Source organism: Mus pahari, chromosome 6 (assembly GCF_900095145.1).
Source record: "Mus pahari chromosome 6, PAHARI_EIJ_v1.1, whole genome shotgun sequence".
NCBI lineage: Eukaryota > Metazoa > Chordata > Mammalia > Rodentia > Muridae > Mus > Mus pahari.
Genome location: NC_034595.1, coordinates 82,847,962 through 82,860,659, shown reverse-complemented (window position 1 = coordinate 82,860,659; position 12,698 = coordinate 82,847,962). Strand labels below are relative to the sequence as shown.

Sequence of the window (12,698 nt, the reverse complement as noted above, 5' to 3'; positions counted from 1 at the left end):
TGTTTCCTGGACTTTCCTCCCTCTGTGGTTGGCACAATGGGCAGTTCATCTGTTTAGACGTTTGCCAGCTCATTTCCCATCCCCTGGCCTCAGGCCCCACGTCAGGATCAGGTCTGAAGCCATGTATACAACATGGACTCTACTCCTGTCTCCCAGCTGACAGAAGTCCAAGTCTTAGATTCCTCTTGGGGACCAATATGATGTATACAGTGTGGAGATATGAGAACTCATCAAGAACATGTTTTGATGAACTCCCAAGTTACACTGTCTTTTGCAAAATTGAACCAGTGAGAGGGAGTAACAGAGTAGCTCCTTTAGGTATGAACACAGATGCTGTATTCAAGGGCTGTAGGCAGATGAACGTGCATAATAATGTGAGGTACACTGAAATTGTTCTCCTATTGACTCTGGTCCAGAAATAGGTCCAAACAGAGTTGGAACTGCTTAAGCTCCTGACTCGTGTAGGAATAGTTCTTTTAACCATCTTTGGAGCTAAGAGTCTTGGTGGGAATAACATTAATATGTTTGAGACTTCCTGAACATCCTTGCTGATTCTCAGGGTTTCACTCCGATTTCTCCGCTTACCCATGATCCTGCTTTGTGTGTGTCATTCATTTGTAGAGTGTAAATGGCATTCGAACAGAGGAGGTGGCTTCCGTGACAAAAGGGCCATCCACCTACCCTGCCTCTGAATGGGAGTACCCCAAGCAGTCAGTAGTTCCTAGTCAGAGCCTGATGACCACTCCGCCAGCGTCTCCACAGAGCTTTGGTTCTGACTCCCTCTCCATAAACAGCAAGGAGGCGGAAGCGAAGGAGCAGGGGGCAGCTGGCTATCTTGATGCTGAAGAGATGCCAACAGGTCCAAGTGGGGAATGTTTAGGAGTGGAGGAACAGGCCAGTGCATTCAGTTTCCCAGTAACTCCAGCTTCCTGCCAGCTGCAACTCGGTGGGGAAAAGGCAGACAGTAGCGAAGAGCCGGGTGCAGCAGCAGAGACACTTGAGACCCAGAGCGGATCCTTTCTTGACTCTCCTGTGGGTAACCAATTCCCCACCCTCATTCGAAGTTTCCAGGTAGTAACCACTTTGACAATGCAGGTCTAATGACACTCTTTGGGAGAGGGCCGGCATCTGGTCTGTGGAAGAGGAGAGGTGGCAGTGGTGGTAAAGGGTGTGGTCTCTGTTCTCAGAGTCACAGTTAAAAGTGAAGCCCTTGGTGGGGTAAAGAAACTCAGTCAGAGGAATGAACTCTGACTAGTCATGTTTTCTCTTAAAGTAACTTAACAAAACTCTTAGGAATAAACTCCAGCTATTTACCTTGGAGCAGCTGGTATACGTTGGTTCCTCTTTCCATTCTCAAGGCTGAGCTATGGTGAGAGATGAATTACAGAGACTCCTGTGGGGAGAAGCCTTCAGAGTCCTAAGACCATGCTCAAGAATTTTCCAGTTCTCACTGACATGTGACTGCTCTGTTGTCCAGCCCACCACTCCCACTGCCTCCTCATGGGGTTCCATGATCACGGGCACTAACTTCTGCACTAAGGTGAATGGCCGCTTAACCTTATCATGATTGAAATGGTAGTTTTAGGGTGATTGATATCCTGGGAAAGGTGAGCAGATGAGCAAAAAGGCCTGTGGCGTTCCACTAATGTTCATTCTTTCAGAATTCTGAAATTAATCACCAGGTGGTGGGACAACTGATTTTTTTTTTCTTTCTGGTTTTCCAAATACTGTTTCTTCTCGGTAAATCCAAAGTGAACATCTGACATTGATTTGAAAGAAGTTAATGAATTCCAAGGAAATGTGTTCCAGGGCTTCTGCTGCTCCATGTACGTTTGTACTTAGTGGGGAAATGTGCCTAGTTTTCTTAATTATAATATCCACACAAGGACGAATAGAAGTGATTTCTATTTGGCAAATAATTTTATATTCAAATTCTGAAGGTTGGTCTGAAGTGTTTTATATCGCCGGTCATAAACTGTCTGGCGTTATAATTTTCCATTAAGCTTATGAAAGTGGCTGCAGTAATACCTCTTTCCATGCCCTTCTCAGGACGTGGCACCTTGTCAGGGCTTTTTGGGAATCGTGTCCTTTGGAGAGCAACTCCAACCTTTGCTTGATTCAAGCTAATGCTTTGATCAGATCAGGGTCAGAAGGTTCAGCTCTCCACTGCCTGCAAGAAGATTTGGCCAACTGTTTCTTTACTGTCCACAGCCTCCTCTGGTAAAGACTCAAACTGTCACCATCTCAGATACTGCCAATGCTATGAAAAGTGAAATCCCAACCAAAGATGTCCCTATTGTCCACACTGAGACCAAGACCATCACCTACGAAGCTGCCCAGGTAAGACACTGCTGCTTCAGAGAGATGGGTAAGACACAGTGGCCCATAGCAGAATCCCCACTTGGAGGGTAGAGGCAGGTGGTTGGGAGTTCGAGACCCTCCCTGGGCTAGCCTGAGACCCTCCCTGGGCTAGCCTGAAAGACCTTGAGTGGAAAAATTAACAAGCAAAAATGAAGAAAGGAGAGGAAACGACATAAACACACATCAGATACTAAACAGTTCTATAACAAAAGTCAAATGGGATAAAGAGATAATTCAAGGAGCGGGGGATGCAGCTCAGTGGTAGAACACAGAGCAAAGGGGCAGCAGGGTAGCTCTGGCTCAGCCCTGAAGATCTCTTCAGGCAGTCTGCCCATCACCATGAGCCACATGCTTCACCCTCAGGAAGCTTGGGGCGTGTGCTTTGCAATTTGACACAGCATTGTATCCCCTGAGAGGAGCACCTGCTTGCTAGATAATCCTAGACCAGTCACCAGCCTCCCCTCACTAGCTCTGGCGTGGGACAGGATGACACCCCGCTGTAGAATCTCAGGAAGTTTAGGTGGAATGGCTCTACAGAGCACTGGCATCTCCAGGATGCTCCGTCAGTGTCTCTGTGCTCCTCTCCTCTCCTCTCGGTGTGGTCCAGAGGGTGGAGTTTAATTTGGTGAGTGACAAGTTGCTTCGAGGTTCTGGGTGGAGGGTGATAAAGTAGTATCATTAAAGCAATGGCCGTTTTAAGATGATTCCCAGAGCTGCGTGTTGGCTGTATTGAAGTAGGGACAGGCCTGGAGACAAGGTTATGACCAAGGCGAATCTGGGGAGATGATCATAGGAACAGAAGTAAGTATAGCCTTAGGAAGCGAAGGGAAAGACCTGTCAGCCAATAGAGACAGAGAAAAGCTATCAAGTAGGCCTTAGCAGTGGAGGTGACCGAAGAAGAAGGGAGAGAGAAAAAAAAACAAAACGTGTCATGATTGTACATATGTGGAAAAGAGTGACTTACATATGCAAGGATGTGCATGCTTTAAATTGTCACTGCCTTGGAAGCAACCTAAATGGCCTTCAGTTGTGGTGTTAGTTAAATAAGTTATGAAGCACCGTACTGAGGAACTTCTGTGTGGCTTCTGCTGGGGACCCATCTACAGGATGACTGTGTGAGTTAGCACTGCAGCCGAACTGTAAAATGAATTGTTTTAATATGAACGTATAGAGTGAATTAATCCGGCAGCTCTGTTTCTTCACCCCTGCTAGTCCCCAATAACCACATAGAGAAGCCATGATTTATTTCAAGCTGCACCTCAATACCTGGGTAGTTAAATGACCTACCTTAACCTCCCATGCTAATCTGGCTGCCTCCCAGCCCTGCCCCATGATACTTGCAGTTTAATATTGTTCTAGCCTTCTCTACTTCAGAAGTTTCTTCTCATGGTGTCTTCTTCCCATGGTGACATTCTCTTCTTGGCTCCAATCTAAATTCCTCTTCCCACTGCTGGTGGAAGTTCCCACCCTATTCTCTCTTCTGCCCAGCCATTGGCTGATCAGCATTTATTGACAAGGCAGAGAATAAATAGTAATAATTGTTGGGGTTGGGGATTTAGCTCCGTGGTAGAGCCCTTGAGGCCCTGGCTTGAGGCCCTGGGTTCAGTCCTCAGCAATGGGAGGAAAAAAAAAAAAAAAAGGAAGAGTTGTTTACACAAACTTAAGACCGGAGGTTCTTAGTATAAGCATTACAATGCTGTGTCTGGATTGAAACAAGGAATAAGGGCAGAGAAATCAGCATTTGAATAACACAAGGGTAAACTTCACACCATGCCTACACCACATAATATTATCTTTTGTTCATGGGCAGGAAAGGTGGGTAGCCATGTATGCAAGGGATATGTGTGATGTGACCTTGAGGAATACTTTCTCCCTGGATAGATAATTAAAAACAAAGGGCTGTGGGGATGGGCTAGTTGTTAGGTGTTTGCTATACAAGTATGAAGACCTGAGTTCAGATCCTAGCTCCTGTGGAAGAAGGCAGGTGCGGAGCGTGCACCTATAACCTCAGTGCTGGTAGGCAGGGGTCAGGAGAGAGGGGACAGGACAATCCTGGGAGCTCATTGTCCAGCCAAACTATATAAGTTAATGAGCTCTAGGTTCAGTGAGAGATACCATTTCAAAAATAAGTTAGAAGCCAGGCATGGTGGTACACACCTTTAATCCCAGCATTCAGGAGGCAGAGGCAAGCAGATCTCCATGAGTGAAAACCTGTCTTGGAAACAAACAAGTAAGATGGAGAACAGTTGAGGCAGACAGTCGTTGCTAACCTCGGGTCTCTGCACACACACACACACACACACACACACACACACACACACTTGTTTACTCACTTGAATGCACAGGTACATATATTTATATACACATTTCTACACCATAGACACAAACACTCAATGAATGAAAAAAAAAGTGTGAGCCATATATGTGGCTGGCCTCTGGTCTTAGCACTTGGGAAACTGAGGCAGGAGGACCATTAATTCAAGGCCATCTTGAGCCTAGTAAAACCAAAACAAAAATAAAAGACAAATCAGGTAAAAGAAGTGTGACCCCAAGAATAAGACAGGACCTAAAGGTTGGACAGTGGTGGTGCACACCCTTAACCCCAGCGCTTGGGAGGCAGAGGCAGTTGGATCTCTTGAGTTCAAAACCAGCCAGGGCTACCCAGAGAAACCCTGTTTCAAAAAACAAACCAGACTGGAACCGAGCCTGTTGGGAAATGAAAGGCTCACTGCACACCACTTAAGCTTCATGTTGAAACTCTGTAGCACATACTTAAAAATTTGGTGGGGCCAAGCTTGGCAGTGCAGACCTATAACCTAGCTGCTCTTGGGGTCTTAGGATTGTGAGTTCAAGGCCAACCTAGGCAACTGAGTCCCTATCAAGATTCTTTTAAAATGCAGGGTAGTGGGGCTCAGTCAATAGTGGACTGCCTATTTATTGTGCATGAAGCCTGGATTTCACCCTCAGAACCTTATAAGATAGGCATCCTGTTGAGAGGTGGAGGCAGGAGGGCCAGAAATATATCCTATCTCTCTGTCTATCCCACCCCCTCTGGCTTCACACACACACACACACACACACACACACACACACACACACACACTATGCTTTCCAGTACTGTAGACCATGCTCAGCCTCCTGAGTGTTAGGATTTCGGTCCTGGGCAATACCAGCTTAGTGGTGTTACGTACCATTTATTATTTTCTTACAAGTGGGCTTCTCGCCCCCTTCAGCACTGACTGGGGTCCAGGAGTGGGAACCTGCTTCCCAAGCTTACACGGCAAGTGCTTTACCTGCTGAGTCATCTCCCAGGCCTCACGGCCACAGCTTTTCTCATTTTACTTTTTGATGGACACCTGAGGTGTATCCAGAGTTGGGCAAATGTGACTAGAACTGCCATGAGCATTCACATGCATGTCTCCGTAGATGGTTTACCTGAATGAAATGCCTGGCTTACAGGACAAGTGGATGTTTACAGGCGACCGTCAGTGAAGTATTGATGAGGGGGTGAAGGAAAGGAGACCAGTGAGGGAGGAGTAGATAGGTGGAAATTGGCAGCCATGACAGGGCCTCCACCTTCCTCCTCCGGAGACAAGAGGAAGAGATTGCAGGTTGAGCAGCAGTTGGAAACCCTTAGGCTCAGCTCTGTGCTCAGGGTCAGCCTCCCTGGCATGAAATTTCATAGCCTTTTGTTTGCTTGGCTTTTCCAAGACATGGTTCTGTACAACCCTGGCTATCCTGGAACGCACTATATAGACCAGGCTGGCCTTGAACTCACAGAAATCCACCTGCCTCTGCCTCCTGAGTGCTAGGATTAAAGGCGTGCATCACCACTCCTGGCTGATTTATACTTTGTTTGTTTGGTTGGTTGGTTTTTCGAGACAGGGTTTCTCTGTGTAGCCCCTGACTGTCCTGGAACTCACTCTGTAGACCAGGCTGGCCTCGAACTCAGAAATCCGCCTGTCTCTGCCTCCCAAGTGCTGGGATTAAAGGCATGCGCCACCACGCCCGGCCTGATTTATACTCTTGCGAAGCACTTCCACTTCTGTGATTTCTTTTGATCTTCACAGTGCTGTGTTTAGACAGAGCACATGCTACAGTGACAGCTTCTATAAATGAAAACTGGTGGGCGTGGTAGTGCGTGCCTAAAATCCTAGCACGTGGGAAGTAGAGGCAGGAGGATGGTGGGGAGGTTTCAAGGCCAGCCTCAGCTACAAAGGGAACTTTAGGCCAACCTGAGCTACTTGAGACCTAAAGAGAAAGTGAGGAAACAGAAGCTACAGGGTCGTTTGAAGCCAGTGTGAACTACTTGGAGCCTGGACAGTGAGTTGTTTCCATAGCTGGGTGCTCCCCAGGGAAACTCGAATTCTAGTCTTCAAACAAATTCCTCACCCATTCTGTGTTGTTTGAACACTTATCAGCTTATAGGACCTTGGACAAATTGACCTCCCCGAGGCCCAGTTTTCCTAACTACACAGAGAGTCAGTCTCAACCTCAGGTACCACAGATGCGAGGCAGCAGTTGCACGGTGTGCTCGACACATAGTAGGAGTGTAAAACGTCCATGTAGGGTCTGAATCTTCCATAGATAAATGGTCTCAGCAGAAGAAAACACTGGTGGGCCAGCCAACGCTGCACTGGTGTGAAGGGTGGGAACTGGCCTTTCCCAGGGCTCTGCCCCTTCCTAGTCTCCCCCCCCCCCCGTGCCTGGTACCTCAGAGATGTGTTTGTCCAGATGAAAGGTGGACCTGCTCATAAGAGAAATAAAGCCAGTCATGGTGTTCCACACCTGTGGCCTCAGTTATTCAGGAACTGAGGCAGGAGAGTCACATGAGCCTGGGGAGTCGAGGCTAGCCTGAGCAGCATAGTGAGACCATGTTTTTTAAAAAAAAAATGAAGCTGACAACACCACTTATTCTGGTGATTTATATAAAGAGGAAGAAGGGATGATTTACTGTTGTCTAGTACAGTGCCCATTGTGGAAATAGTGTCCATTCTCTGTTGTGTGGTACCCTTTATGGAGATAGTGTCTGCGTCTGTTCTCTGACCCCCTGACATCAGGACCCAGGGTTTCCAGTCTGCTAACTAGCAAGCACACGCCTTAGGTTAGCTCTGTCTTCCTCCAGTTTTCTTCTGTCCTGGCCATGGAAGTCTGCTTGGCTCCACTGCCCACATGCCTGCTGATAACATTGGCCCCTGGCCCTGCCACCATGTCTCTAGCTTCCTGCTAACGTCATTTCTTAATCATGACTAGCAACCTTAGTCGTTGTTTGAGCCCATGTTTCGAAGCCTGGCATTTAAACTACTTATGCCTTCCCAACAAGGAAGAACCCTTACAGTAAGTGTCTCTAAAGCCTACCACGCGTGTACCCCGCTTTCTCATGGGTGGTGTTGATGCTTCAGAGGCCCTTCGTGCACTGCAGCATGCTGCCCCTGTGTAGCTGGCGTCACCCTTGAAGCTGCCACACTCCTGCCTCTTTCAGACCCATTCCAGTTACTGACCTGGTGCTGAGGAACTCGTACTCATCAACATGTTTGGGGAGCAGGGCACTCTGTAGCCCTGGCTATCCTAGAATGTATAAACCATACTAGCCTCAGACTCAGAGATCTGCTTGTCTCTACCTCCCAAGTTCTGGAATCAGATGTGTGTGCCAGCACATCTGACTTTATTCAACTTGTTTACTTGTTTGTTTGTTTCAAGACGGGGTCTCACTATGTCGCTGTGGCTGTCGTAGGATATTGGAATTGGAGTTACAGATGGTTACGAGCTGTCATTTAGGTGCTAAGGAAGAGAACCCTATCAGACCTAGGTCCCCTGGAAGAACAGCCAGTGCTCTTAGCCACTAAACTACCTCTCCAGCCCCATTCATCCAGCTTTCTTAGCCAGGGTCTTGTTCCCAGGGGATCAGATCTGCTTATCAGGCGAGAGGGCACTGTAAGGGGATTCGATTTTGAAGCAGAATACTGCTGAAGAGCCATTTTGAACCTGGGGGTTTGACCCCCAGGCCTCTTGAGGGGCCTGATGACCTGTCCTTTCTCCTGCAGACTGAGGACAGCAGTGGGGACTTAGACCCTGGAGTCTTGCTGACAGCCCAGACCATCACATCCGAGACCACAAGTAGCACAACCACAACACAGATTACCAAGGTAAAGGAGCTTCCACAACCTGCCGAGCTTGGTGCCCTACCCTAGAGGGGGCCTACAGAAGCAAAGGCTCTCTGCTCTGTCCCCGTTGCACTGTTACTCAGTGTCCAAGGCGGAAAAATGCCTTCCCCAGGAGACACTGGGAAAGCCACATAGTCATTGTCATTACACATCTGTCCAGCTTGCTGTGAAGGAGGTCAAAATTCAGCTCAAGACGGGGGTATCGTTTGGTGGGAGAACATGTACCTACCATGCACAGGCTGTGGGTTCCATCCCCAACATGCAATCACATACACACGCATACAGTGTAAGGACAGGGATTGTTGATATGATACAATAATACTTTCTGAGCTAGAAACCAGGTCTATGATCTGATGAATCATTTTACGTGTTGTCCCGAGGCCATGGGAACTGTAGTTTGGAGCTGCAACTCTGAAATCACTGGACTGCTTTACAGGAAACAATGGGGACAAAATGCCAAAACTTGGAACTATCCTTAGACAATTGGGCAGCTCAGCTTTGCCATAGCACTAGAGGAAATAGCTCCCCAGCTCCCACCCCGAGATGTCTCACTCTATAGCCCAGGCTGACCTGGAACTCACAAGTAACACCACTCCTGGTCTGCAATCTGTTATAGGTAAGAAGTTTACAAGAAGAAAAAAAAAGGAAAACAAAATTTGGCCAGGCTTTGTCATAAATAGGAGGTCCCTATTTGAAGCTGTGTCCCTATCCTAAAAACAATCAAGTAAAAATACAAGGACGGCTTGGCATGCCACTGCTCCTTGCTGGGTGTCTGTAGTTTTGAGAAAAAGAAAAAAAAGCAAGTAAATAACAAATTGTGTCCTTTTGTTCTTGTACTAGAGAGTCTCTGGCCCAAGGTCGGGGAGCAGGGCACTTCTTTCAGCAGGTTGTACCCTGTGCTAAGATGTGGGAAAAGGCTGTCCTGGCCAGTGCCAGCACCCTGGTGCTCAGCCTGGGCTATATTCTCAGACAACAAACACAATGTTTTGGACAGGAGCTTTTAGAACCATCTGGGCTGTCTTGCTTTTTCATTCCTGCTGTGTGTGGCTCTCACTGGGTGTTCTCCTTTGGTTACAGACTGTAAAAGGTGGGATTTCCGAGACCCGGATCGAGAAGAGAATTGTGATCACAGGAGATGCCGATATTGACCATGATCAGGTAGGAAAGTGGTGGTGGCCTTGTAGGCACAGCTGCCTTAGCTCTGAGGAGGAAAACAGGGGAGCTCAAAATGTGGAAACCTAGGGGGCAGGGCTCTTGGTGGGGCAGATGGGCATGGTGACTGAGGCAGGAAGTTCACCACAGCCAGCCTGAGCTACACATTGAGACCCCGTCTCAAATAACAAGAAGTATGTGGGGGGGGGGGTGATGGTTGTTGTTCAAGGGTGCTGGTGGCACAGAGGCAAAGGGGAGGTGCTGTCCCCTGCTGTAGAGTGCTGTCATAGTTGAGCTAGTTGCAGGGGCAGAGAGCAGGAGGTGGATAGGACACCATGAAACATAGAACTCATTCTATGTCCGGGATCTGTCTCCAGCTTGCTGTGTGACCTTGGGTAGATCACTTTACATCTGATCACCTCCTCTCTAAAAAAGTGGCTTGATCCAGATAATTCCTGGGCCCTTCTGGGTGCTAAAGTTTTTTTGTTTTTATGTTAATTAGGTGCTAATTGTGTGCTACAGGCAATTAGAAAATAATAAGGTCAGAATTAATGTTCCTAGCTCTCTGCTGGGGGCTGCTAGAACAGTGAAGCAGCAGAGAGGGGGTGGAAAAGGCTGTGGAGTGGGTAGGCCTGCCAAAGCAGTGAGCGGCTGGCCTCTGCTGAGGTACCTGAGAACAGGAGGAGGCTGGAGGGCTGAACTAACTCAGTGCTGAGGACACTGTGCTCGAGGTCCCAGAAGCAAGGCTGGAGGCCCAAGTCGGGGCCTTGTGGCCCATGTGCTGAGCTAGGTGGGTCCTTACTATCAACCACAACCTATGGCTTGAGCCCTACTGTGTGTTGTCTCACAACAAGAGCTGTGGGAAGAAGGTATTTAGAGCAGACAGGCCTGAACCCTACCTCTGCCCCTGATCTGTCCAATGCACTTTTGAGTGACTCTGAGCAGCGACTTTATTCTGTAAAATGAAGATCAGCATGGGTCAGAGTCAGTGTAATGACACTTGACGGCTCAGAGACAGCTCAAGGGCCCCTTGTCTCTTCTAGGAAGGACTGTTGAGGGAAGCAGCTGAGGTGCAGGCTTTCCTAGGAGGCAAGGCCTCCAGGGGCAGGGCTTGAGCTGGGTCAGGAAAGAAGAGCAGGGGCCCGCAGAGACAGCGTTTTCTGTGAAAATCTAGATGCCAGCCGTTGTCTCCCTCTGGTCCTGGCTGGAGATTGTTCTTAGGAACCATCAGACAGTCAGCTCTAACAGGCTACTTGGGTAGTGGTGTCACCTCCTGCTGTGGCTATCCCTCTGTGCTCTGTAGCTGTTCCAGGGCTCAGACTGGTATGCTGGGACCTAACAGACTATGTGGCAAAGAGGAGGCTTAAATTCAAAAACCCGGTTGCCCTCCCAGCTAAGAAGCAACTTGGAATCTGTGTGGCCTGCAGCTCCCTTGTTTGTAGAGTGGAACGCAGCACAACCCTGACTCCCTCTGTTGTGAATGAGTGTGCTTAGGTTGTACCTAGCACACCATAGGTCAGCCTGCCTATGTCTTCCTGCCTTCCTTCCACTGGTGCCAAAGACAACTCTTCCTTTTTAAAGCCTGTGCTTCCCTGCCTTCCTGACTACGCCGCTCCTGCGCTGAGCTGTTTGTGCTCCAGATTTCACATGTGGGCAGACCTTCTGCCTCCTGAGGTCGCCCGCTTTTCTGAAGAAAAGCTCTGCCCTCCCCTGCCTCTGTGGTCTGAGTTCGTAGGTTAGGCTAGGACAGGACAAGGCACTGGTCCCCTGGGCTGGGCTGTGTGCTGCCCCAGGCTCCCTTCATCAGCGGGGTTGCTCTTTGCCTGATGACCTACCTCTGCCTCTTGTCACAGGTCCTTGTACAAGCCATCAAGGAGGCCAAGGAACAGCATCCAGACATGTCAGTGACCAAGGTGGTCGTCCACCAGGAGACGGAGATCTCTGAGGAGTAAGCTCAGGTAGGGTGTTCCTTCAGGGATGGGAAGGGCCGCCATCTCAGCCGGAGAGTTCTGAGGATCTCTGGACACTTGGGAGCTCCTGTCCCCGAGAGATGTCTGTACTGGGACTCAGGAAAGCAAAGGCATAGGCTGTTGTTAACTGTGCAGCTCTAACCAGAGTGGCCGGGTCGTGTGTGTCCTTCTGCCTTGGTGTTGTTTGCAGCACTGAGGAGGAAGAGGAGGAGGAAGCACCTAAACATGGGTGGGTCTGGACTGTCCCCACCTCTGGAGTCCCCTGCTGTCCTTGACTTGCTATTGTGCCCTTGGCAACTCTAGGAGCTGCAGGCCAGAACCAAGCAGGCTGGAAAACAGAGCCGAGGGGAGCAGGACCAGGGTCCAGAAGAACTCATGGGGGGTTAGGAAGTGTGGAGCTCTGGGGGCCAGGCCAGAGAGCTGGGACACAGGGACAAATGCATGACTAAAGGGAACAGGGCTGGGCGCCCAGTGCAGCTCCCCATGCCACAACGCAACCAGGAGAGCCTCCTTTGCAAGGAAGTTCAAACACTTGCTTTTTCTTCACCCAGGGACTGTCCTGCCCCATCCCCACCTGTCCCCCTCCAAGAGAAGCCAGCATGTGATAAAGAAGCCAGCCTGCAGCAGACTTCACACTTTGAAGACTGTTCCACACCACAGAAAACCAACTTCATTTTCTATCCAGAATTTATACCAAGAGACTCTTGTGGACACCGCGGATGTCCTCTATATTGTGATACAGAAACTGTCGACTTTTCGCTCTGTGAACTGTTTTTAAGACACTCTGATGTTTTTACGGGGTGGTTGGTAACCTCTCAACCTAGCCTCTCCTCACTCATTTTCAACGCTGACCCTGACAAGATCCACAGACTTCTCCAGGACCTCCAGGAGACAGAGCCAGCTCAGTGGGACCTCCTGCTCCTCCCCCAGCTTCGTGCCCGTGGATGACACAAAAGCTTCATACACCAGCGACTGTCCCCCGTGGATGACACAAAAGCTTCATACACCAGCGACTGTCCCCCGTGGATGACACAAAAGCTTCATACACCAG

General features: G+C 49.0%; 1 protein-coding gene across 13 annotated transcripts in view; it reads left to right on the top strand.

Annotated features, from left to right (window-relative positions):
* Epb41 (erythrocyte membrane protein band 4.1) overlaps positions 1 to 12,692 on the top strand; it is a 150,997-nt gene extending 138,305 nt beyond the window's left edge. For 7 of the 13 annotated variants that reach the window (XM_029539721.1, XM_029539716.1, XM_029539720.1 and 4 more), the window contains 6 exons: positions 622 to 1,071; positions 2,212 to 2,340; positions 8,406 to 8,507; positions 9,603 to 9,683; positions 11,531 to 11,635; positions 12,199 to 12,692. In XM_029539721.1, coding sequence (XP_029395581.1) covers positions 622 to 1,071; positions 2,212 to 2,340; positions 8,406 to 8,507; positions 9,603 to 9,683; positions 11,531 to 11,629 — 861 coding nt within the window. In that variant the 3' untranslated portion in view covers positions 11,630 to 11,635; positions 12,199 to 12,692. The remainder of the gene's footprint in view (positions 1 to 621; positions 1,072 to 2,211; positions 2,341 to 8,405; positions 8,508 to 9,602; positions 9,684 to 11,530; positions 11,636 to 12,198) is intronic. The other 6 variants (XM_021199574.2, XM_029539725.1, XM_029539724.1 and 3 more) reach the window with 1 other exon arrangement.
* The last annotated feature ends 6 nt before the right edge of the window (positions 12,693 to 12,698 follow it).